The 26,511-nt window shown below is 36.8% G+C and overlaps 1 protein-coding gene across 3 annotated transcripts in view; it reads left to right on the forward strand.

The window, feature by feature from the left end:
• LOC145673054 (muscle M-line assembly protein unc-89-like) overlaps positions 1–26,511 on the forward strand; it is a 670,772-nt gene that overhangs the window by 265,582 nt on the left and 378,679 nt on the right. For all 3 annotated transcript variants that reach the window (XR_014128711.1, XM_081742394.1, XM_081742395.1), the window contains exon 3: positions 1,237–1,359. Coding sequence is in view for 2 of the 3 variants with exons in the window: in XM_081742394.1 (XP_081598520.1) it covers positions 1,237–1,359 (123 nt within the window). In the remaining variant the exon portion in view is untranslated. The remainder of the gene's footprint in view (positions 1–1,236; positions 1,360–26,511) is intronic.

Here is a 26,511-nt window from a genome sequence, read left to right on the forward strand (position 1 = left end):
CAGGTCTGGAACCGGTTCTGAAAACAGAACCGGTTCCTCGCGGAACCGGTTCCGCTGGAACCGAAACTTTGTTACCATCCCTACGCTAAACGCGAGCTGCTGGCAAGCTGTGAACAGTATGCTAGATGAAATGGTGGAAGCGACAGGCAGGCGCCAGGCGGCGGGAGCTTGTCTCATTTGGCTAAATAAAGTGGGTAACTGGCAAACTCATTGGCTAAACAGGCAAACTGACCAACTCATTTGGCTAAACACCCACTGGTGGACCAAATTTTTTTTCTGGAGGCACAAGCGGGTCTGGGCGGGAAAGGCACAAGTGCATGGCCCTCTTTGCATTATTTTTGAAGGTGAACTTTGTGCTTCCTTTACTGGTCTTTGGGGGCTTTCAGAACCAGGTCTGGAACCGGTTCCTAAGATCCGGTTCTGGAACCGGATTTTCAGATCCAGATCTGGAACCGGTTCCTAAGATCCGGTTCTGGAACCGGGTTTTCAGATCCAGATCTGGAACCGGTTCTTAAGATCCGGTTCTGGAACCGGGTTTTCGGACCCAGGTCCAGAACCGGTTCCAGAACCGGTTCTGAAAACCGGATCTCCGAGAACCGGTTCTTCGCGGAACCGGTTCTGTTGGAACCGGAACTTTGTGGCCATCTCTAGTATCTTCGTAGCTCGAAAGTAAAAATGCGTCTTCCATATTTGCATATTCAGAAAACGGTGTTGAGTTTTGATAGTTTTTTCTGGGTCTCTGTATCAGAATAAATATATTTCTGAATGCAAGAAAGACCCCCATTTTTACGAATCAAAGAATTACTATATATATATATATATATATATATATATATATATATATATATATATATGCACAATATTTCTTTTATTTTCAAAATTTACTGTGTTTATTTTCGGAACTTACTATAAATTTAAACTAAAAATCATCTTTTAGACATACTTCCATTAGTCATTGGTGGAATGCTTTGAATCAGTGAATGTTTCAGTCGAAAGCAGTAGGTGAGGAAGACGACAAAACTATAGCTTAATGCAAGTTCGTGATTTCCTTCCGAAAATCCTTCGTAAAGGGAAACTCCGCTATTCCATACTTTCGGCACTAAATTATTCCACAAGCCTTATTTTGGATTCAGAAATATTTACGGTAATTGGTTATTATAGTATACTTGATTTTTTTTACGTAATTAACTTGATGATTACTTGATGATGATGTTTACTTGATGATTCTTCTTTCAGATGGTCTTTCAGCCTACAATGTGCCTCTCGGGAGCGACAGTGACTCCAGAAATCAACTGTTGTTTCGATCTAGAAACATCTCTTCCCGCAGCCATTTACGATTCAGTAATTCCATGTACAAAGGTATGCTATTTCTTTTTTTAATTCTGAATGTTGATATACATAAATAATTTGTGTTTACTTACTGTGCTTCTGAATTAATATTTATTGTATTTTTCGCTTTTACTAGTCACTCAAGTGAATCGAATGAATTTTTTTACTTTATTTTTTTTTTTAAATTTCGATGTCCCATTTTAGATTTGAAATTAAGATAATCAAGGCTTATTAAACACGTTTAAATTTTTTAAGAGTTTTCTTCATCGAAACTCCATTTACGTATTTATCCTCTCCGTCCGTCCACGAGAGAAGGAGATCATGAACTGGCCTACTTGACGGATCAGCGCCAATTTTGGACAGGACGTACAAATTTTGGACTTGACGTACACATTTTGGACATGATATACAAGTTTGGACAGGATATAGAAATTTTGAACAGGATGTACAAATTTTAGACATGATATACAAATTGTGGACAGGATGTACAAATTTTAGACATGATATACAAATTTTGAACAGGATGTACAAATTTTCGACATGATATACAAATTTTGGACAGGATGTACAAATTTTAGACATGATATACAAATTGTGGACAGGATGTACAAATTTTAGACATGATATACAAATTTTGAACAGGATGTATAAATTTTAGACATGATATACAAATTTTGGACAGGATGTACAAATTTTGCACAGGATGTCCAAATTTTGGATAGTATGAACAAATTTTATAGAGGATATACAAATTTTGAACAGGATGTACAAATTTTAGACATAATATACAAATTTTGGACAGGATGTACAAATTTTGCACAGGATGTACAAATTTTGGATAGTATGCACAAATTTTAGACAGGACCTACAAATTTTGGACAGGATGTGCAGTTCAAAAGTTAAGAATCGTGTTAATTGATAGAGGTCATATTCAAACCGGAAATGGTAGAAATCAACTTTCCGGTTTTAATGTTGATCAATATAAAGCACAAAACGTTAACAGATGATGAGAAGCGGTTTTCTGCAATCGAATAAGCGTCCCAAGAAAACTTTTCATCACCATCCTTAATTCTCTACTGAAACCGGAAGTGATAGAAATCTAATGGAACTTCCGGTTTTAATATTGATCTACGTAGAGCAAAAGAAGGTAACGAGAAGCGCTTTTTAGAATTGATTTATTGTTTTAACAATAAGTACTATCATTTTTAATCCTCTAATTCAAACCGAAAGTGGCAGAAATCAACTACTTCCGGTTTTAACGTTGATTGCTACAGAGTAAAAATGGTAATATATAGCAAACAATTGTTTCGTGCTGTTCGAGTGCTTGCAACACAATTAGCATGTTTGATGGTGTAAACAGAAGTGGCAAAGATTTTTTTTAATAAATTACAAGTAAATCTTTAAAAAAAAAACTTACAGATGTAGGCTCCATGACCCACATTATTCATAACAGTATAGAAACTGCAGCTTGAAGGCTACCAGTAAATGTAGAACATATTATTTGCAAAATCTACAAATATATTCTTACTTATACTATTAGAGAGAGAGAGATTCAAAGAGTTTTGTGAATTTTGTGAGTGTGAACTTTTGACAAATGTTGGGCCACAGTAACACAAGATGGTAACACAGTAACACACTGTTGCTTCCTCTTGAAAGAATTGTTACTTAATATTCTACTGTAAGATCATTGTTTCTGTCTAGATGAAGAGTCAAAATTGTGATTGTGGTTTGTGCACTGTCAGCTGAATGAAATGAAATCGCTGTTTTACCCCCTACAGTTATTCCGGCTAGGCTAAAGGAGATGGTGATGATGAGAAATACAGGATATAGAGGAATCGAAAAAATGGGAGGAAACGGAAGAGCTCTGAAGAAACCTCACGCACACGATGTTTGTTCATCACAAAGTTCACTTGGCGCGAGCTGGGATCGAACCAAGAACTCCATGCAGCAGAGGTGAACGCTCTACCACTAAGCATGATACGAGAAATTGAAAAACTGCTTGCATGTGTTGCTGAAACTTTAGTATGTTAGAATTTCTCACCATGAAGGTGGAAATTTAACTTGAGTCTAAAAGTTAAATATGTTGAAGGACTTGTACAGATTTGCCAAAGTAGCTCAGCCTAGAGTTTATTCTTGTGTTCACGCATTCTACACTGTAATTTATGATTACTTTATTCCATGGGGAAAGCAATTCTCAGATCTTAGAATATTAACGTCTCTTCGTGTACATTGAAATCAGAGCCTGAATGGTCAAATGGTGAAGAAAATATATCATTAATAAAATATGTAGGTAATATAAAAATTCATAGTAGGACACTCTGTGATGGGATTTCTGTTGTTAAAAGTATTGTAGCAGAGCAGTTATATAAATGGATTAGCTCAAATATCAAAGCACACAACCTATGTGTGGCTGTGTTCAGTACCCTCAAGAACAGATGTATAAATATAGAAGGTAACCAAGAAAGTTCTGTCGCTTTTTGTAGAGGTCTGTGTTTTTTTGGCCCTCGCACCGTGAGTTGAGTGCAAATGGAAATAAGGCGAAGATCAGTTGTTGGTCTGAGTATATCCAACATACTACCTGGTTGTGGCAGTTCAGTTACACCGTGAACTTGCGTAAGGACAGAGTGAACACGGGACCTCCACAGAGCGTGTATGCTGTACGAGTTCAAACTGGGGTCAAACGCCGTTTCAGCGGGGCTGAAGATATGCCAAGCCTTTGGTGAGGGTGTCGTGACTACACAGACAGTGCAGCAGTGTTAAAACAAGTTTAAGGACGGTGACGAAACACTCAAACACGCACCACGTGCCGGAAGACCAATAGATGTACAAAATGAAGACCGTTAGGCAGCAATTGAGGCGAACAATCACCAGCCATGTGAGGAACTGGAACTACAATTCAGTGTGCGTGGAGAAACAATTCGGCAGCAGCTCCATCAACTTGGGAACCACTACAAGTTGGGTCGATGGTTCCCTCATAATTTGACTTCGGGCCAGAAGGCAACGCGAGCAGACACCTGTTTTTCTTCGCTGTCTCGTGTGTTGACATGTGATAAGAAGTGGGTTCTTCGCGAACTTCCACGGCGCCGTCATCATTGGTTAGCATCCCATGAACCGGTTCCAAAACAGCCGAAACCAGCACTGCACCAGAAGAAGGCCCTTCTGTGTGTTTGGTGGACTGCTCGCGGCATCGTGCATCGGGAACTGCTACAAGCTGATCAGAGCCTCAATGCAACTATGTAGTTTCAGCAATTGAGCCGTGTTCAAGAAAACCTTAAAACTCTGTAGCCAGCACTTCTGAATCGCAAATGGGTCATCCTATTGCAGGACAGCGCTAAGCCACACGTGGCCAAGATGACTCGGGACACCATTCTATATCTTGGATGGGAAACACTATTGCATCCGCTATACTCCCCGGACATTGCACCGTCCGATTATCACCTGTTCCATTTCTTGAACAATCACCTCAGAGGACAACAGTTCAAATCTCTAGTAGAAGTGCAAAACACACTTGATGCCTTCTTCGCTTCAGAGCCCACCAAGTTCTACCGTGATGGAATTCATGGCCTTCCAGAACGTTGGCAGAAGGTCGTGGATGCTGATGGAGACTTTTTTATCTTCCAGGTATGTCTTAGGTGATATATCGATGTTCGAAGGTGGTGGGTGAAAAAGCGACAGAACTTTCTTGGTTACCTTATAACAATTCTCTCAAAACTTATCTAGTTTTGTCTCTGCATTCTAGGGTCAAATGCATGAATAGGAATACTTTTCTGTGAAATACTTTTGGTCAGGTAAGAAAACAAATAATTCACGATCTACCATTACAAAAGCTGTTATTCTAAAGCAAAACTTGCGCTTTTTATCCTCTGAAATCTACGATCAGTTGCTCGGCAATAGAAATGTCTGTGAAAACAAACTATTCTAGTGATAAATACAAGTTGAAGGATCCACGTGTCTCTTATACAAACAATATGTGTTAAATATAATTGTACCAATATATGCAATTAAGACTTACATGTTATTCTTATTCTTATTAGTAATTTCCAGTGAGAAACGTACAAACGTATTAATGTTGTTATTGTTATATTTTTGTGTGTGTTGTAATGAATATTTGGTATAACAAGATGTAACGTTTAGTGTAAAAGAAAATTATAGTTCTTAGAGTATAAGGGAAAACTATCTACTAAGTTTTTTTTTTTTTGCGTGAAAACCCTATTATTCTTTTTCTTTGTCCTTTTTTTGTAATAATAACACTTATTTTTCGTGAGTAATTCTACAGTGCACTCTATTGGGTATATATAGAACATTGTGGATGCATGATTTTCTTTTGTCTGCTAGATTCCTAAATAACATATTTGGGTAGCATATTCAGATATAAAAAGTCTAATGTAAATGCAAAACACTTGTAGCAGTTCTCCAGAAGTATGAAGTTTTCTGGGAGCAGATTTTACTAGAGTGGGCTTTTTACTTCTTTGTATCAATTTCGAATAATGCAATGAAATTGCTTCAAAAAAAGGTATTGTGTTGCAAGTGGGAGGAAAGGGGCAGATCATATATATATATATATATATATATATACTGTATATAGGAGACTTAAAACTTCCCTTCCCTATTCGCATGTCTGAAGTGAGATGGTATGCATACAAGCATAAGGAAAAACAAGCTAAAGTTCTTTTAAAGTTTCTTGAAAACTTCTGGTGAAGACAATGTTGCCGAAGAAGTAACAGGGTAATAATATAATACTCTAAATATTATTAAATATTTTAATGAACAATCAACAATTTACAATATTTGGTGATCCACTTGCTCTTGTGAACTGCATAATGCGACGCCACTTGCGTTTCGGAACTCTCATGGAAGTCTTCGTAGCCGTTCTTGATGATGGCAGAATATGCATATTTTTGGTCAAGCAGTACCTCTTCGTGGACAAAATCATGATGGGTGACAACACACAAAGTCAACAGTTTGGATAACTAATTGCAAATCATCTTACTTCATCTGTCTTTCGATCTGCAGCAAGGTTGCTCGAGGCAGAGATGCCTGCAATGAATATTCCAGTGAACATGCGAAAATAACTGTTTCAAAATTCTCATCTATTAGCTTCAAGTCAAACAACGAAACACATGCAGGTAGGAGACTCTACAGGAGTCTCCAAACTCCCGAGTCAAACACTGTTAGGGTTCACTTTAGCTTTAGTTATAAATACGCTCACAAGAGTATTCTTACATTTTCTAAGATTGGTTCTCAATTACCTTACTTTCGGGAAACATAAGTCTATATTATTTCCCATAAAATAATTAGTTTTGAAGTAAAATCATGATCAAACTAATAGAATTGTAAATCCCTACCTATTTGGAGATTTTATTCATTGTTTTCAAGGAGTGGAGTAAATTACCACTCGTATGAGTTGTTGAATGCTGCTTCTATAAATAGTATCAACTTTCCTTGAGTGCAGTTTTAGTCATGTACTGACAGGGAGTGGAGTCATCGATAACATAGTAGAACCATAAATAATAAATTATTCGTTTGTACTAAATATGGACAAGTATGCGGCCTATTATTTGTTCTTTACATATTTAAGTTCTAAACAATGTGACCACCGCTAGTACTTTTGTACTAGATCTAGAAGGGTAACAAGAAAGTGTTGAGACGTGAAACAACTTACATACTTAAAATCAATTTAACACTTACATTTTCTCAAAGTATTATTCACCATTACACTGTACACACTTTTGCATCATCAAAAACCACTTTTGGAAGCAGTGTTGCCAGTCTTTTTCTTCAAGTGTTGAAAGTTCATTCTCGTAAGCCACTACAGCTTCTTCAGGGCTGAAAAATCTAGTCCCACGCATGCGATCTTTGATCCTGGAGAACAGAAAAAAAATCACACGGGACCAGGTCAAGGCTATACGGCGGATGAGTCATAAGTTTGACCTCCGTAGATTCTAAAAATTGAATTGTGATGTTGGCCGTAAAATTTGATCTTACACTTCATCTGTACTCTGTCTCTTATAAAAGCAATCTGGTTGTATCATTTTTACTGAAAATATAGGTGGAAGCATTTTAAAATTACTTATCGGGTACGAATAGATGGAAGCATTTTAAAATTGCTTATCAGGTACAAATAGGTAAAAGAATTTTAAAATTACTTATCGGATACAAATAGATGGAAGAATTTTAAAATTACTTATCGGGTACGATTAGATCGAAGCCTTTTAAAATGACTTATCGGGTACAAATAGGTGGAAGAATTTTAATATTACTTATCAGGTACAAATAGACGGAAGAATTTTAAAATTACTTATCGGGTACGATTAGATGGAAGCATTTTAAAATGACTTATCGGGTACAAATAGGTGGAAGAATTTTAATATTACTTATCAGGTACAAATAGATGGAAGAATTTTAAAATTACTTATCGGGTACGATTAGATGGAAGCCTTTTAAAATGACTTATCGGGTACAAATAGGTGGAAGAATTTTAATATTACTTATCAGGTACAAATAGATGGAAGAATTTTAAAATTACTTATCGGGTACGATTAGATGGAAGCCTTTTAAAATGACTTATCGGGTACAAATAGGTGGAAGAATTTTAATATTACTTATCAGGTACAAATAGATGGAAGAATTTTAAAATTACTTATCGGGTACGATTAGATGGAAGCCTTTTAAAATGACTTATCGGGTACAAATAGGTGGAAGAATTTTAATATTACTTATCAGGTACAAATAGACGGAAGAATTTTAAAATTACTTATCGGGTACGAATAGATGGAAGCATTTTAAAATTACTTATCGGGTACAAATAGGTGGAAGAATTTTAATATTACTTATCAGGTACAAATAGATGGAAGAATTTTAAAATTACTTATCGGGTACGATTAGATGGAAGCATTTTAAAATGACTTATCGGGTACAAATAGGTGGAAGAATTTTAATATTACTTATCAGGTACAAATAGATGGAAGAATTTTAAAATTACTTATCGGGTACGATTAGATGGAAGCCTTTTAAAATGACTTATCGGGTACAAATAGGTGGAAGAATTTTAATATTACTTATCAGGTACAAATAGATGGAAGAATTTTAAAATTACTTATCGGGTACGATTAGATGGAAGCATTTTAATATTACTTATCAGGTACAAATAGGTGAAAGAATTTTAATATTACTTATCGGGTACGATTAGATGGAAGCATTTTAAAATTACTTATCGGGTACGAATAGATGGAAGTATTTTAAAATTACGTATCAGGTACAAATAGGTGGAAGAATTTTAATATTACTTCTCGGGTACAAATAGGTGGAAGCATTTTATAATTACTTATCGGGTACGATTAGATGGAAGCATTTTAAAATTACTTATCGGGTACAAATAGGTGGAAGCATTTTATAATTACTTATCAGGTACAAATAGGTGAAAGAATTTTAATATTACTTATCAGGTACAAATAGATGGAAGAATTTTAAAATTACTTATCGGGTACGATTAGATGGAAGCATTTTAAAATTACTTATCGGGTACAAATAGGTGGAAGAGATTTAAAATTACTTACCAGGTACAAATAGGTGGAAGCATTTTAAAATTACTTATCGGGTACGAATAGATGGAAGCATTTTAAAATTACGTATCAGGTACAAATAGGTGGAAGAATTTTAATATTACTTCTCGGGTACAAATAGGTGGAAGCATTTTATAATTACTTATCGGGTACGAATAGATGGAAGCATTTTAATATTACTTATCGGGTACAAATAGATGGAAGCATTTTATAATTACTTATCAGGTACAAATAGGTGAAAGAATTTTAATATTACTTATCATGTACAAATAGATGGAAGAATTTTAAAATTACTTATCGGGTACGATTAGATGGAAGCATTTTAAAATTACTTATCGGGTACAAATAGGTGGAAGAATTTTAAAATTACTTATCAGGTACAAATAGGTGGAAGCATTTTAAAATTACTTATCGGGTACGAATAGATGGAAGCATTTTAAAATTACGTATCAGGTACAAATAGGTGGAAGAATTTTAATATTACTTCTCGGGTACAAATAGGTGGAAGCATTTTATAAGTACTTATCGGGTTCAGAACAATACTCGTTCGATACTACATTGACGTAGTGGTTTATACTACTGGATCCCCCAAAACTTTGATCCCTTCCAACAGACATTTCTTGGTGCACACCTGGCGTAAATCATAAAAGGCGAACATAATTAAACTTAGCTTCTTTTCTAAATTTTAATTTTAAGCATGAATATAGTTCGATTGTTTTTTTTACTTTGAGCAATTAATTTGGATGATGTCATGTAATGAGTGAACCTTCGGATTGAATGGGAAGTCACTATTTGACTTTAATTGGCACTAGTTCAGTAAATTTTTAATGTATTCTCAAAATTACTGTTTTATATTACTCTAGGTTTTCTGTGAGAAAACAGGAGCAGAACCTCAGTACTGTTTACATTTACTGTGAGTGCGTGAATGATTAACGAAGATGACGTAGAAACTAACATTGCCGGATCAGCTGAGATATCTTCTCGTTTTGAAGAGTGGAAATCTGTAGTCTTTTGCGACAATGGTAGCGAAATGTTCATGGACTTTATGCCAGGGCGCAAAATTTCCGGTGGCCAGGTCGCCGGAGTGACTAGAAACTATACAATTACATGTAATCCATAAATGTTGCGAGACTGCGAGAAGTCTAGCGAGACTTCTCGTGCGAGACTTAACCGAGTCTCGTCTAGCGTCTCGTCTCGCATGGTTTAGTCTCGTCTCGCATAAAATTTTCAGTCTCGTCTCGTGTCTCGTCGCAAATTCGAGACGAGACGCGAGACGAGACGAGACTTCTCGTGTCTCGCTTGCATCCCTACTAGAAACTTACAGCTGGCGACTACTGTTCAGTAGAAATGGTTTCTGCGTAAACTCACAGGGCTGCGCAATTTTTGTTTCGCACAAAAGTAATTGTTAGTGAGTGAGAGAAAACACAGAATGGCCTTCACTTACGGTCTTAGATCCAAAAACTGCAATCGACAACTGATACTTCAGTGCAGAGAGAGAGAGCATTACACAAACGTGAAGTCTTAAGATATTTTTTAAGATCTATATGAATTGTTCAATTCAAAATTGATTATCCTGAATCTCATTGTCTGGTTTTGAAATTTTATGTCCTGATGTAATATGTTTCTTTGTCAAACCGAAGGCCGTGGGAGGGGGACTCTCATAATTTGTGCGTGAGAGATACTGGCAACAATAATTTTTGGATTGGTGAGTGCATCTGACTTTGAAATTTTGCGCCCTGCTTTATGCTACACTTCATTCTAGCGCTTCAGAAACAGTCATACAAAATTTATGATAACCGGATCTGTAGCAGATGGAGGAACAAGCGGTCAACATTTTCCGAAGCCTTGGTTGATAAGAAGACCACATAAATTGCTTGCCAGAAGTTCTGATCTCAAGCCGTCTGATTTTTCCCGCCCAAGGACGAAATCTGCCGTACAAAATCAGGCAATATGTAAGAATTGGACAACTGTATCAATCTAGTGTTAAGAAATGTTCTCCAGAACTTCCTTCAAAACGAAATGCCAGTTTCTCTGTTGTCTTCGATGTTCGGTTAGTCACTCACGCTAGATGTCACTGCCGTGCTCTTGGTTTGTCAAAGAATCTAAAATAATACAAAAATCACAATTTTGAGAATCCATTAGAAATTGACAGAACTAGAGTGATTTAAACTGAGACTATGATTTCGCACTCACTTTGTATACAGGCCCGTATCCACTGGGGTCTAGGGGGCCTGCCCCCCTAAAGTTTTCACGGTATACTTGCAAATGCACTATGCTGTAGTGATGAACTATAATATAGTTAGATCGAGCCTCCCTGACTTCTACCGGCCCCTCCTACATTTTTGGGCTGGCTACGGGCGTGTTTGTATACTCAAACTTATAGTAACTTCTAAATATAACACCTAAGTTACTTTTTTTGCATTGTAATCGTTTTGTTCACCTTATTTCAAGCAAGGACTCCTTCATCGGATTTACTGTTCCCTTTCGGAACCAAATGGGGGCAAGGTGGTTCAGTAATAGCGCATTCACCTCCGGCGCTTCGGGTCCGTGGTTCGATCCCAGCTCGCGCCGTGTGGACTGTGGTGGACAAACACCGTGTTCGTGGGTTTCCTCGGGGCTCTCCCCTTTCCTCCCACTTTCTTCTTTCTACCATTTCATTCATTTCTCATCATCACCGTCTCCTTTAGCCTAACCGGCATAACCGTGGGACGTAAAACTTAAAAATTCCGTTTCATTTCTTTTCGGAACCAAAATGATATGAAACGAGTCCTACTCTTAAACTCGTAGCAGCAGTGCCGGATTTACGTATAAGCTAATCAAGCTATAGCTTAGAGTCCCATTCTCCTGGGAGGGGGGGGGGCAAAAAATAAAGAAAAAGAGAACTGGAGGTACAATTCCAAAATATACTGTAAGATAAAATAAAATAAGATAATACCTACGAACAGCAACGATAATTTGTGCTATGTAGGCTCTTGATGCAAGTAGTAGGGCTAACCTGTTTCCTAAAATATCACTCGTTTCAGTAGCGTAGCCAGGATGTGTGTTTGGGGGGGGGGGGGAAGTGCTGTTATATAGAAACATTACAAACAAAAAAATATGTAAACATAAAAATATATAAAAAATTTCAAACATCAAAGTACCAAAGTACATTGTCGGACCTCTTTGGGGGTCCCGGCCCCTCCGGGCCCCCCCTTCCCTACGCCACTGACTCGTTTGCTCATTTCTGTCTATAGAGTACCTACGTTTTGCATAGATTGGTTGCATAACTGGACATACAAAGGGCTCATTACCTTCAATAGCCTAGGGCCTCATCAAACTTAAATCCGTCTCTGCGTATCCAGGCCTGCAACCAGAGGGGATCTATTTGGGCCGAGGCCCCCCTAAACTTTTCGTGGCCCCTCAACATCTCAACACAAAGAACACAATTTAGATATGTGTAAGAGAATTTTTAATGACTTGGCCCCCCAAACCTCTGTGGCTGGTTGCGGACCTGTGCGTATTAGTATCGAATTTGTATCAGAGGAAGCATCAGTAGCAGAATTCAAGCCCAGGACTACGCACACAGAAAGGATGAGGGTTTGCCATGTGGCCACTAGTAAACATATGCCTTAAATATTTAGTTTGTCACACCACTCTTTGAATATCCTCGTGTGTAAATGTGGTGAAAAGAGACCGATAATTGAACTACAAAACATTTTAATATTGTAAAACTATAGCATTGTAATGTTAGTACACCTGTATACACGTACACTCAGAAACAATATTAAGGATAGATTGGAGGTATAAGAAATAATATTTCCAACATATACTAAATATATTATTCTGATTGTACATTATTCCACACAATAACTTGAATGCGAATTTTTGAAACTTTTTCGGCAATAGGTATCTAGACCAGTGTTTCTTCCAGACATGTGTTAGGGGGGGGGGCACTGCCCCCTTCCCGGAGCTCTGAGAGTGGCCACCGGAGAAGACCAAAATAATACGTCTATAATATAATAATAAATATGATAGTATCAGCAGTACCATCCGGAATACGAAGTGTGCATAGTTTCTGAAAGAAACACTAATCTAGACGATCGATAGGTTTCATTATTGGAGTTAATCCGTTAAAATGTTCATTGGTAACTTTAACAGTATGTATCCATATTCCATTTTTTACAATCGAATCAAAAGTAACAGAAGTTACACATCGCGCCGTTAGACATGGAACATCCTTCCGCGGTTGAAATCTATCGGACGATATTAGAACTTTCTTGTTGACGTCTCCCTAAATTTATTAACTTCTTTGTCTTGATGTTAGAAATATTACAGGACCAGACTCACGAAAAGAATCTTTCCCTTTCCAAATTCCATACTTTGAAACAGATGTTTTCATAATCAACATGATTCTAGGCCGTGGCCCCCGCGTAGCGTAGTCGCTAACGCTCTCGTTTTCGATTCGATTCCCGGTGGGGGCACCCGGTCGAAAAAGTGTAAAACACTTTTTCAGGCTAGCCACCCTGAATGAGGTTTCCCTGGGTTTTCCTCAGTCACACCAGGCAAATACTGAGGTGATACCTAACTTACATATAGTTCCCAGGACGCTTCTTTACTTTCCCAATCCTTTCTTCCTTCTCTTTCCCCGGATAGTGTGCTAGCCGAAGGACGTCATCCCTCAAAACGTGACGGGCTAAATGGCCTTAGATGTCGAAAGCCCAGAAATCTAAATCCTATATTCTAAATGTTCTAGACCACGTGTTGCACTTAATTTCTTTAAAATCTTTGTACGAGGTGTGTTTGCAAAGTAAGTACTGTTGTGAACAAAAATACTAAGAGAAGTTTGTTCAAGCTAAATTTATTTTTACATGAAAGAGCACACCTTAAATTGTTTCTCGACATAGTTTCCACCAATATTCAAACACTTGTCACAGCGGGTGGCCAATTTGTCAAAACCTTTCTCAAAGAAAGTTCCCACCAGTGACGATAATCATAACTCCACAGCATTTTTTTTTTTTGCGTTGTCGCCACTTTAAAAGCGATATCGCCGAGTTCACGCTTCAGATGCAGGAACAAGTTGTAGTCAGACGGCGCCAAGTTGGGCCTGTAGAGCGGGTGACCAAACTACTCCCAACTGAACTAAATGTTTAATCTATGCATCGTAAAATAATTTTCTTTTGCTTTCTTCGCTCATTCGCTGCTTAATGTAACTCGACGTTCTTTATATTTGGCTTGCATTCTGCACAACTCGAGGTTTGTTTTAAAACTCGCTTGTCGGAAGCTTAAATGATAGCTGCGATTGTATCAAGGAATCTTTACAACAAATGTGAGGACTTTACCACGATCCCCCTCCCGCCCATCAATATAGATTGGCGGCATATAGATTGGCGATTGATTGAATTAGAGGTTAGCATTTCTTCAGCACCGATCCCATATAAGACATGGATCTACATTTTAACGTGTTATCCGAGCCATATGAGGTCCAAATGGTATGTAACTTGGGCCTCCCGTGCCGGAAAGCAACCAAACTACTACTCGGTTTTTCATCCGAGCTCAGATCCCAACCAGAATTGACCTCATTAAAAACACTATTTAGCTTGTATTGGGCCTGATTGTTTGGTTCTTTTGGAGGTTTCAGCACCGATGTTATATGAGACAAGAATCTACAATATAAGATGGAATTCGAATCCCGTAAGCGTTAAAAGTTCAGGGAACTCTCATCAGGAATCGAATCCGGGATTCTGTGTCTCAAAGGTTCTCGATATAGCCACTAGATGAGTTGGAAATGGAATTTCAATCATTATTTGTATCCGAAACGTTTACCCTTTTGATGAGACCCAATCGTGTGACCGTGAACAATGAAAACAAATGATTTTGCCATTAAAAAATATGGATCCAACATTTACATAGGTAAGTGTTTACTGGGTGGCAAAAATAAACAGAATGTTTCAAAACAATATTTGGGAGGGTATTCCTGGTACCAAGATATGACAAAACATATAGACCAACCTGGGTGCATAAATGCTTTCTTTCGGAGGTATAGGCTGCCGAAAACATGAAAAAAAAAAATAATAATTGTAAAGGTCCATAACTCCAAAACTATGGGACCTACTGTTGTAGGATCCAGACTTAACCCTTAAGGAGTTTTCGTAACCATTTGGTTACACATTTTTTGATTTTGCCTATTGGGTTGAAGAGTGTTATATTTCCGTATTGTTTGTTGTAGTTATTTGTGTACATACTTTTTGTGATGGGAGAGCAGCTATTGCCCCCTTGTGACAACTCTGGTGAATTTTATGCGGGAATTAGTGTGTGGATATGTTGTTGTTTTGCAAGCAGTGCTGGAAGCAGACAGAAAATAATAATTACTGAAGGTAAGAAGTTTGTTTTTATTTTTCTCGATATGTTCTTGTTTGTAAGTCATTGCCCAACAATGTGCAAGTATGAAAACAGCATAATGTCAAAAATTCATTACTATTTACGATAAAAATATACTACGTAACCATTTGGTTACATTGTCCGGTAACGTATCAAACGTATACTTTGTACAGGAAAAAATACAATATATTGGACTAGCTTATATTGATGTATCATTTGATATTTTTATAGAAAACCTAACGTGAAAAAGAAACATAGTACTCTGTTTATTAGTCAAATTTTAAATTTCATACAGAGGCTCAGTATGGAATATATATATATATATATATATATATATATATATATATATATATATATATATATATATATATATATATATATATATATGTAAATCGACTTGTGTGTATAAATAAGTTTTACTGTGAAATCTCATGTCAGATGCAAAGGAGAAATATTGTGATAGACTATTTACATTTTTGCAGGTGACTGTGTTTCGTCAAAAATGGATGAAGAACTTACCTCCGTTGATATATCCTATGGAAGGAAACTAAGCATAAGGCCAACAGTAGTGATCTCTTTCTCTTCTAATCTATCGGATTTCGGAACCTCGGATTCAGAACTTGATCTTACTTTCAGTGATTCAGATCCAAATTATATACCTGAGATATAGTACAGAGTGAGGTATCAGTCACTTAAGACTCCTCTAGCACAGGAACATCTTGGCATTCACATTTGGTTCATGTTATATGTTTTTCGGGTGGGTAATGGACCATATTGTTTGACATGGTTGCCCTGGCGGCCATCTTGGAAGCCGTAATCTTGGATCCAACTTTGGATTTTTAAAATGGAAGGGATATGTGGGATATGTGGGGTATCATTTGATACGACCTCAATTTCAGGGAAACAGTGATACAGACTATTTGAGAACCCACCGTTATAGGTTCAGAAGTTATTTTGTCACAAAGTGTGAAAATTTGGCATTACAGCATTATTGGCTCTATGTGCTATCATTCTTGAGCAAGACAAACTGCAAAGCGCCTCTGCCAATCCGCATGGATTCGCAACAGCATGTCAACGGTTTCACAACATTGCAAAATTCTCTGCGTCAGATGGTGGATATCATGGATGAGTTCTTGATAAGTAAGGTTCCTCAGATGATAGCAGAGGAAGAGCTCTAGTGGTGTAAAATCTGGCCCACTCTATCCGTCTCCGTCGCCCATTCCAATGTCCCGGAAATGGTCTATCGAGCCATTGGCGTGAACATAAAGCATAGTGAGGTGGAGCTCCGTCTTGCTGAAAAATTATGGGAAATCGCCGTCCTTATTCAAGAGAGAGGAGTCTGAGTTTTTAGTCGTGTACATTGATAACTTTTTACAAGTGTGAAATTAATGCAATATTTGAAGGATGTTATGAAAATCTCAACTCTTCCAACAATGAGAAAAAATCGTTTAGGAGGCAGAAAAATATAAGATTTTTTTCTTATCTTCTGAGGCAAACACATGAGAAGTGTAGACAAGTCAAACATGTTGATAGAACTCTGCCGTACACCAATGAAATCAAAACGATGGTGTCTTAGAATTTTTGGGTACATGCTAGATTTAGTTGTTGTAAACAGCTGGTTACCTTACAAAAAAGAGTTTAACGCACTTGGGAAATCATCCAGACATCTTAAAGTGTTTCGGGCTGATATTGCATCTGCACTAGTATCATGCAGAAAGCCTAAACAAGAGAGACCATCTTAGAAAGCTTGGGCGAACCTTAAGTGAAAATATGTCGACCTGTCGCTACGTGACCATGTGATAATACAAGGAAAGAGTTTATTGCTCACTGGCCAGCCCACACATCTAAGGGAAGCTGTCGTTTTTGTAAGTCGGGAGTAACAAGCTCACTAAAGAATTCCTTTATGCAGTTCCATCTGTAAGTATATGTATCACGATAAGGAATGATTTTGTCACTTGCTAATTCATATCTTTTCTAGACCCCTAAGTTACTGTTACATTACGTTGATATATTCAAATTTAAAAATATAAAAAATGAAATAAAAAAGAAGAATATTCTATAAAACTAGGCATAAATTTGAATATCATATTTATTCAATCTGTATTTTCTGCGACATGTAAATATTATTATTTTTTCTATGTGGACTCATAGATAGTACCTTACATTTTCTTATAAATTAATATTCGACATTTAGATATTAAATCCTATAAAGTAAACAACTCTTTACAATGTTTCATTTATTTCTCCTTTCTTATGAGACTACTTTTCTTTATTACTATATGGCTACAAGTACTTAAAAATCACTTTACGGAAAACCAGGCCCGTATCCACGGGGGGGGGGAAAGAGGGGGCCGGGCCCCCCCTAAATTTTGGCTGGCCCCCATAAAATTAGACGGTAGGCTTGCAAATGAACTATAATATGGTGATGAAGTATAATGTTATTGGGTCGGGCCCCCCCTAACTTCTACCGCCCCCCCCCCTAAATTTTTGGGCTGGCTACGGGCCTGCGGAAAACTGTGCAAAGTAACCATTTGGACACAACTCAGTTGTCGAAAACTATTGGCGGGAATATTTAGAAAACTACTTTCAAATAATATACAAACCAAATAGACGACCTACTGGAAATATCATATTTTTTTGATAATTTTCAAAGGTAGTGAACTTTTAAGGGTTCACTTAGGAACTAGTATGTGTCCTATCCAAATATCCAAGTTCCAGAATCCTTCGGTACTTCCGCAACATTTTTTGTAGAGGTAGTTGATGACTACTTCAAATTAAAATGCCTGCAGACAAATTCCCTGTATAAAATTTGTTGCGTGAGAAAAATTTGTTGCGTGAGTACCTTAGGCTTCTGAAACATATATTTTTGGATGGGGCATATACTACTTTCTAAGTGAAGCCTTGGCCCAACTACGGTAGGTCCTATAGTTATGGAGGTATGGACCTTCCAATTTAATTTTTTCATGCTTACCGCAGCCTATAACTGCGAAAGAAAAGCATTTGTTCACCCAGATTGTTCTGCACATTTTCTCTTATCTTGCCGTCAAAAATCACTTCACAAACGCTGTTGTTTTGAAACATCCTGTAATTAAGTCAATTAAATAAAAACTGTTATATTCCAACTGATTTATCTTCTTTTTTTCCTAATTAACTACGTTATTTCTTTTTTTTCTCTAATTTTGTTACGTTTTCTCATTTCAGATGCTGAGCGGAATTGAAAAATCAATAGTTACGTTGTTAATTTTGCACTGTACATCATACACGTCTCTCATTGCACTTTGGGGAAACTCAAACATTTATATCTTACTATCATCACAGCATCCAGTTATGAATGTAAAATTTCTCTTTTCACATCATTCAACTCCATCGGAGCATAAAAAAAAAAAAAAAAAAAAAAAAACGGGAATGAAAAAAGTATTATTAACACCGAAAGCTAATTTTCGCACGTATCAATGATTTGGAATCAATCTTTCTCGGATTCAAAACATAATTTCGAAAGTAAATAGTGCATATTGGATATATCGTGTAATATTAGAGAAGTATAAGAGGTGGGGAGGGGAATAAATATATCAATCTTGTATGATGAATTCTAGCAAAAAAATTAACAATAAATATTTTACCTTCTACTTTGATTAACATAGTTGCCAGATGTATATTTTTTAGCTCGCGTAGCGTGGTCGCTAACGTTCTCTTCTTCAGTGCGAGCGGTCTTAGGTTCGATTCCCGGTGTAGAATGTGTAGAAAGTTTTTTTTTGTAGCCAGCCATTCTGAATTAGGTTTTCCTGGGTTTTACTTATTCACGCCGGGGTAATACCAGACTTATAGGTCCCAATCCGCTTCCTTCCTTTCCCATTCCTTTCTTTCTTCCCTTTCCCCGGATAGTGTGCTCACCGAGGGACGTCATCCCTCATACATTACAAGCTAAATGGCCATAGATGCAGAAAATCCAGAAATCTAAATCCTTAGTTCTTACATCTACCCCATACCTAGTTTTGAGCTTCTTACGAAGTAACGATTTTCGTACAGTAGTCGGCAAAAGGCGAGAGTGGCAGCGTATGTGGCTGGGAATTACGACGACGGACTCTGGTATTCCGAAGTAGTGTTTTACACTAAGGCCTAAATGTTTGCCTTCATTTGCGGCTTTGAAGGCCATTAGTTTGTTTAGCTTAGTCTTGTTAAAGACTGTTGGCTATTAAAGAAAGAATAACACACACACACACACATAAATAAATGTTCTATTCACCGGAGCCCTAGGCAGGGATTCCATGTATTCCGTTGCACAAAATCCAACGAAATCCCAGGAAGATCGATCGTGTCAATTCTTTGTTATGGCCGAGAAACTTAAGCGATTTTGGGTAAGGAGAATACTCGTAAGGCTATCAGCCATACAAAAAAAAAAAAAAAAAAAAACTATGTTTAGCGGACCCCAGGATATGGATTCGATGTACTTTGTTAGACATAATTCAAATTTCGAGACCCTAAGGACGATTGATCGTGTCAAGTTTGTTTAATGTGCGAAAATTGTATGTCCTTCCTATCCAAAATCGCTCAAATTTTACGCCCGTGAAAAGGAATTAACACGCTCAATCGTCCTGGGATTTTGAAATTTGGATTCTGTGTTACAAACTACATCGAATCCATTCTTGAAGTCCAGTGCACAGGACTTTTCTTTTTTGAGTGTGTGTGGCAGAAGCGGATCATGGACCGACTTCTGGGGGGGGGGGGGGAAAGCGGTGGGTTGTCATACTGCTACTTTTAAGGGCTCCAAACTTTGGGATGGGTTTTATTTATATATATATAAAATAAAAAAGTTTCCTCTTCTGGGGGGGGGGCGATCGCCCCGATCGCCCTCCCCTGGATCCACCCCTGGTGTGTGGCTGTGTAGTTAATCTTGTTAGTGGGAGGATAATAAATATTGAGTTAACCCTCGTTTCTTGTATTTCATTGGTAGTTTGTACTAACATTTGATTGTGAAGATTTATAATAAAAGTGGCGAAGGCAATTTAGCATATAGTACTAGACGGTAATGAGTAGAGCAACCCACATTATGCTTTACTTTTTCCAAATTATGCTTTATTATGCTTTATTCTTAATTACAATCATTCTTTTACATTAATCGTGTATAATGTATAATATTTACTATACATTATATATTCTAAGTATATTGATCTATATATTAATATTTTATGCAATCAATTTCTTTCCTATTTAATGAACTTTCTACTTAATGCACTATAAAGACTTATGCTTTACTCGAGTCAGTTTTTTCTATCACTTGTATGCGCCTTAGTGGTGCATATATACAGAAAGGGAAAGTAAGAGATGCCACCAAAAGATACAGAAAGTGCTCAAGTTCAAGAGGTACACAACAATATAGTGTGGAGTTCTTGTGTATTTTTCATTGTTGGCGGAAAGTTTTTTTCTTCTTTTCCTTTTCCTTTTCTCCACATCAAAGAAATATTGGTTTTAGAAAATATTAATACAGCAGTACGTTAAACTTGCAGTTAAACAAATTTTCCAAGAATTGTGCTATATATTTTAAATTATGCTTTATGCTTTATTCTCTAAAATTATGCTTTAATATGCTTTTAAAATTAGTTCCTTCTGGATCCTTAAACAACCAGAACCATGTTCAAGGTACCAATCATATGTAAAAATTGCTGTTATGTTTTTTATAATTTTGGGTCGCCCTAGTGAAGAGGATAGTTAATACTATTCGGTTTACTAAGATCAATAATATTTAAAATTATATAGGCGCATGAGAGGATAATTCAAATTAACAAAAAAATCGGTACCGTACTTTGCAATATCTCCTTCAATGGCAAAACAAAATATTCTCCAAACGTACCGGAACAAGAAGCCAGTTCCGTCTTTAGTGGTAAGGTAGAAACGGATAACAGAAATATGGTATAGAAACAGAAATACATATCGCTAAGTGGACGTAATGAAAAAAAATGTGGGGATCTGCCTATAAAATTCATTTTCTATTATAACTGTTTGAGGTCTGTTTAACAACCAATGTGTTTCATAATGATTTTTGGCAGAATGACTGCCTAGTCATGAGAAACACACTATCTCCGATACAGGCCCGTATCCACGGGGGGGCAAGGGGAAGCCCCCCTAAACTTTGGCTGGCCCCCATAAAATTTCACGGTAGGCTTGCAAATGAACTATAATATGGTGATGAAGTATAATATGATTGGGTTGGGCCTCCCTAAATTTTGGGGCTGGCTACGGGCCTGCTCCGATACTGTTACACCTTTCTTTCTTTTTCTTTTTTAAAGAAAAAGCAGTGACCCGTGTTTAACAGAGTAGAGTTGCACTTTAGGACTCGCACTATTGTTGGAAATATTGATTTTTTACATTCCAATTTATTTTTATGTTTTATAACATTCAGTACTTATTTGCAGGTCAGTAGCCAGCCCAAAAATGTAGGGGGGTCCGACTGAAGTTAGGGGGCAGCGAAAATTTAAGGGAGGGCCGACCCCCCTAGACCCCCCCTGGATACGGACCTGCTTATTTGTCTGAGTAGTGTCAGTCTTCAGCAACTACTTATGAAAAATAGTTCAGGGCGACTGCAGCAGAGTTTTAAAATTGTTCACAGATAATCGTGGGTTTGCTGTATTTCTATAACAGTTTCGGTAATGTAACGTTATGTGCCTGATGAAGGCGATGTTAGTTTGCCGAAACTGTTACAAAACTTTATAAATATTTTGTATTTATTATTTTGGCCAAGTTTTCTTTTATTATTGCCGCGAATAATTTCAAAGTTATAATGAATAAGATATAAGATAAATCTTGCCACTTATACCTTTAATACTGAAAAGTGATTTTAAACCTCACTCAACCAATACGATCAATAGCAGTAACAAGTTTTATACTTACAATTGTACAACAATTCCGACTAAAATACATTTTGTAAGCGTATTTGTATTGCTATTAAAGTTACAAAATCTGGTAAACACTTGTTACAATCTATTCAGTTGTGAAATATACAAAAAAAAAAAAAAAAAAAAAGTTACTAATTAACCTCAGAATTGGAAGCAACAGCTATGTACGTGTTAAAATCATGACCAGTTCTACATTTAAATGAAGCGTTTAGTTTTAATGTTTTCTTAATTGAAATTCTGTTTCAGTTTTCAGTTTACATGTTTATTAGTTAACTGTGTATTCAGTCTAAAAATCAATTTTCCTCTTAAACTCTTTATATAGGATACAATTTCGTTTTTCTTTTTAAATTTTATTTTTAGCCACAAGCGATGTTCATATATATTATTCCCATTAATTTTTACCAACCTTTTTCCGATTTTTCAGAGAACACATGTTTGTGCACTTTGTACAGGAGTTATTTTTTGTTCGTAAATATAAACAGTGAGATTTAAATATCGTTTCTTAGATATGATTCGTATTTGTTCTTTGTCAGCAGTAGGGTTTTATAGGACAATATCTGCTATATAAAATGGGTTGAGTTGGGTTGATTTTAAGTTTGGCGTCTGTTTCAGCAGCTAGGCTGTATGAGACGTGGACCTACTGATTAACGTGGAATCCGAACCACAGGAGTTCTAGCCGGGAATCGAACCCGGGTCTCCCACCCCAGAAGCGCATACATTAACCGCTTAGCTAGAAAGGAGCTTCTCCGTATAAAGTGGAATTCCCACCCTTATTCTACGTTCGGTACTCTGCTACCGACAATGGAATACTTACCTCGTAGCCCCCCTACTGGGCTACTGACTGTTGAGTGCATTGTTAGTCTCAGGTTTAATTTCCGGTGAGAAGTTTTTTTTTTTTTTTTTTTTTTTTTTTAATGAACACATTATGGTAGATCGGGGTTCTAACTTAAGTTGTAGTTCAGTGTCTCAAATAGTTTCGGCGCTGAAAAAGAAACGCTAAATTTCGAGAAGGCAATCTGGACCTTGTTTAGCAATGGCACATGTAGCAGTCATAGCAGCAAGTAGAAACTATATTCGAGGAATTAATCATTCAAATTTGATATTAAATTAAAACGGACATGGTTCTATTTTAACAGTTTTCTTTTGCGTCAAATATTATTATTACTTATTCTATAGAGGGTCTCATTCTTAGATTGCAGTACAGAGTAAATGGAGCGCGCTGTTGCCACTTTTCTTCTGAAGAAAGAACAAAAAAGACAGAAAGAGTGACTGAGTCTGTAGATAAAGCCTTTTTCAAATTCATATATTTTCAACCCTTTTGCCATTCCATTCCCGCAAATTCATTTGGAACGGCGAATTGGAGGGTACGAAACAACAGTCTAATAATTGTGTATTAGAGGTTTCCTTTTATGATGGTTTATAAATCGTTGCAATAAATTTTTTACGGAAGCAATCTGAAACCGGGAGAATGTATGAAACGAATAGAAAACATTGATTGAAATAAACGGCAGACTAAATAGTTCCACAAAGAAATTTCCTGTACCGATTGTGCGGCAAACTAAGGATTAGCAATGGGTAAGATACTGCTACTGATGTCGGATAAGAATGAAAACTGGAGTAGAGTATGATATTGATAAGTGACGAGAAAATATGACGTACTAGAACACTCATTCTTCTGTGTACGCAAAATATCCGTAAATCCAATTCCGTTTGTCAAACAAAAAGTCACATCGTAAAGTATATTGTGAAGGCGATGGTTTAGTTCCGATTTTTCCCGCGGAACAACAGCATAATATTTTGATAAATACCAGGAGGTCTAAATGGAACATCGCACTGTAATAGAAATTATAAATACATTTGTCAATATTAACGAAAGATTTCTAAATTTAAAATAAAAGAAGAAGAACGCATACTATATACCTTTCAATCCTTTCGCTGATTCCACTTAAAGGTGAAATCCCTTCCATGTATTCAGTCTGTAGCTGAAAATCCGAAGAGCATGGAAATGTAAACGTGAAATGAAAGCAAAGATAGGAATAGCGAAAGAAGCCTTTAGAAGGAAGGAAAGTCTGCTTTGTGAGACCTTGAATGAAGAGTTGAGATAAAGACTCATAAAAGGTTTCATCTGGAGTACTGTACTGTAAGGATCAGAAACATGGTCATTATGTAAAAATATATATATATATTAAAAACGACTGGAAGGTTTTGAAATGTGGGTGTGGAGGAGAATGGGGAGAATTAGTTGGGTCGAACGGAAAACGAATAAGAGAGTATTAGAAATGGTAGGGAACAAAGGAACATTTTTAAATATTATTAAGAAGAGGAAGAGAAATTGGTTGGGGCATTGGTTAAGAAAGAACTGTACCATGAGGAACGTGCTTTAGGGTATGGTGGGAGAAAAAGAGAGAGGGAACGAAGGAGACTACAATTATTGGATGATATCAAGATAGGATAATCATACGTGAAGTCGAAGGGGTTAACGGAAGACCGTGGTTCATGGAAGCTTCTCAGTTGCAGCAAGTGACTTGCCAATAATGGCAGAACACCTATGATGATAATGATGACAAATGTAATGGTGAATAGGAACTAAACCTCTCTGGTTTCTATACTCACTTCTGACCTCAGACACACAATGTCAGTCTGGAAACAGAAGAAGTATGAAAAGAAACCCTATTATATCTGTTCTAAACCAACGCACAAGTTGTGACTTTAAATCACGTATAGTGACAGCCAAAAAGGTTTGGGCGAGGAAAAAAAAACATAATTATCACACCTTCTGAAAATACATTTTGTTTCTTTCATGCTCCCTAAAGAAACAATGGGGGGGGGGAGAACAAGAGCCTTTTCATTCTGTTTTGTGAGCTCATAAAGCTATTTGTTCTGAACGCTTTTTCCATCGTGATCTGCGTATTCAAAGTAAATAAGAGAAGTGGAATTACAAACGAACATTACTTTTATTGTTAAAATTGTCAGCATTCGAAACATTAGGGATCACGTGCGAAGTGTAAATGAATTAATTACAAAATCTAATAGCTTTTTATCACCAGGAGTGAGATGTTTTATTATTAACAGATATTGGTCTACTTTTTTCTCTTTCATAGATTTTCTGAAGAAACAGATTTTTTTAGTGCCAACTGCATTTTTATGATTTATGTTATTGGTAACTGAATTAGTATCCTGGTTCAAGTGTTCACTGTACTTACTATTCACTCGCGATTGAAATTTGCCTTTCTTGGAAGAGAGATAATAAGAACTATACGCTTCCGATGTGTGAATGTTAGTCTTATATATATATATATATATATATATATATATATATATATATATAGGGTCATTGCCCCTATGATGGCCACTGTAACGTTGTTTGTTCGATAACACGCAGGATATTAAAACGATACTCACAAAAAGTTGTGTACGCGAAGTGACACACTTCAACTATACACAGCCACAAGAAACAAAAAAGACACTTAGTATATCCTAAGTTATTACAAAAAAACTGAAAGGATGCAAAGTGTCCATCATTGGAACACACGCTCCTTTGATGGCCACAGGTAGGCTCCTAATATGGCTACATTAAGATCTGCCTATTTTCCCTTCTACTGAGATCGAAAGAACGAAGAAATTGCGTGAACAAATAAGAAGAATGTTATTTCCATCGTATATTAGTATTATGACGATATATTATTCACAACATACACATGGACATACACAATAATTGGACATCCTGGCGTACAGAGTTGGATAAATGATATACAATCTAGGCTACAAGTATTATATGTAAGGGCTAACTACTAAATAGGGTCTAACACAAACTACTACTTAACTAAGATATTGGACATGGGCTAACTACAGAAGTAATACATCACTTATTTAGGTTACCTACTCATCATTTATAATTACATCCTTTATATAGGTTACCTACCCATCAAAGCAGTCACCACAAAAATATTTAGTTTTTGTCATTCGACCATATGATTGATCACAGGTTTCATGTACCCAAGCACTACAAAAAGTACATTGAATCCAGATTTTAGCTTCCCCAGAGTCATCATAATAATAACCGTTACACTGTCCAAAAAATCTTCTTTCCTTGCCTTAGATGATTCCGTAGTCATCACGAGAGTAGAAGGCCCAGCCTTAAACATGTCCGATGTATCGTTGGAAGTCTTAGTATTGGTGGGTCTATATTCCTGACGATGAAGAGATCTAGAAAACTTAGGTTTTGTGCCACGGCACGTGATTTTCTTTCTTTTATGTGTTGGATTTTGGACGAAGACAATGGATTGTAAATAGCATTACGATGTGGCCTCTTTCGGTTGGCAGGCTGCACTTGAGAGATTGACAAAATATCTTCAAATGTCACTTGTCGTTGT

This window comes from Thermobia domestica, chromosome 16, assembly GCF_964235325.1.
Source record: "Thermobia domestica chromosome 16, izTheDome1.hap1.1, whole genome shotgun sequence".
Classification (NCBI taxonomy): Eukaryota; Metazoa; Arthropoda; class Insecta; order Zygentoma; family Lepismatidae; genus Thermobia; species Thermobia domestica.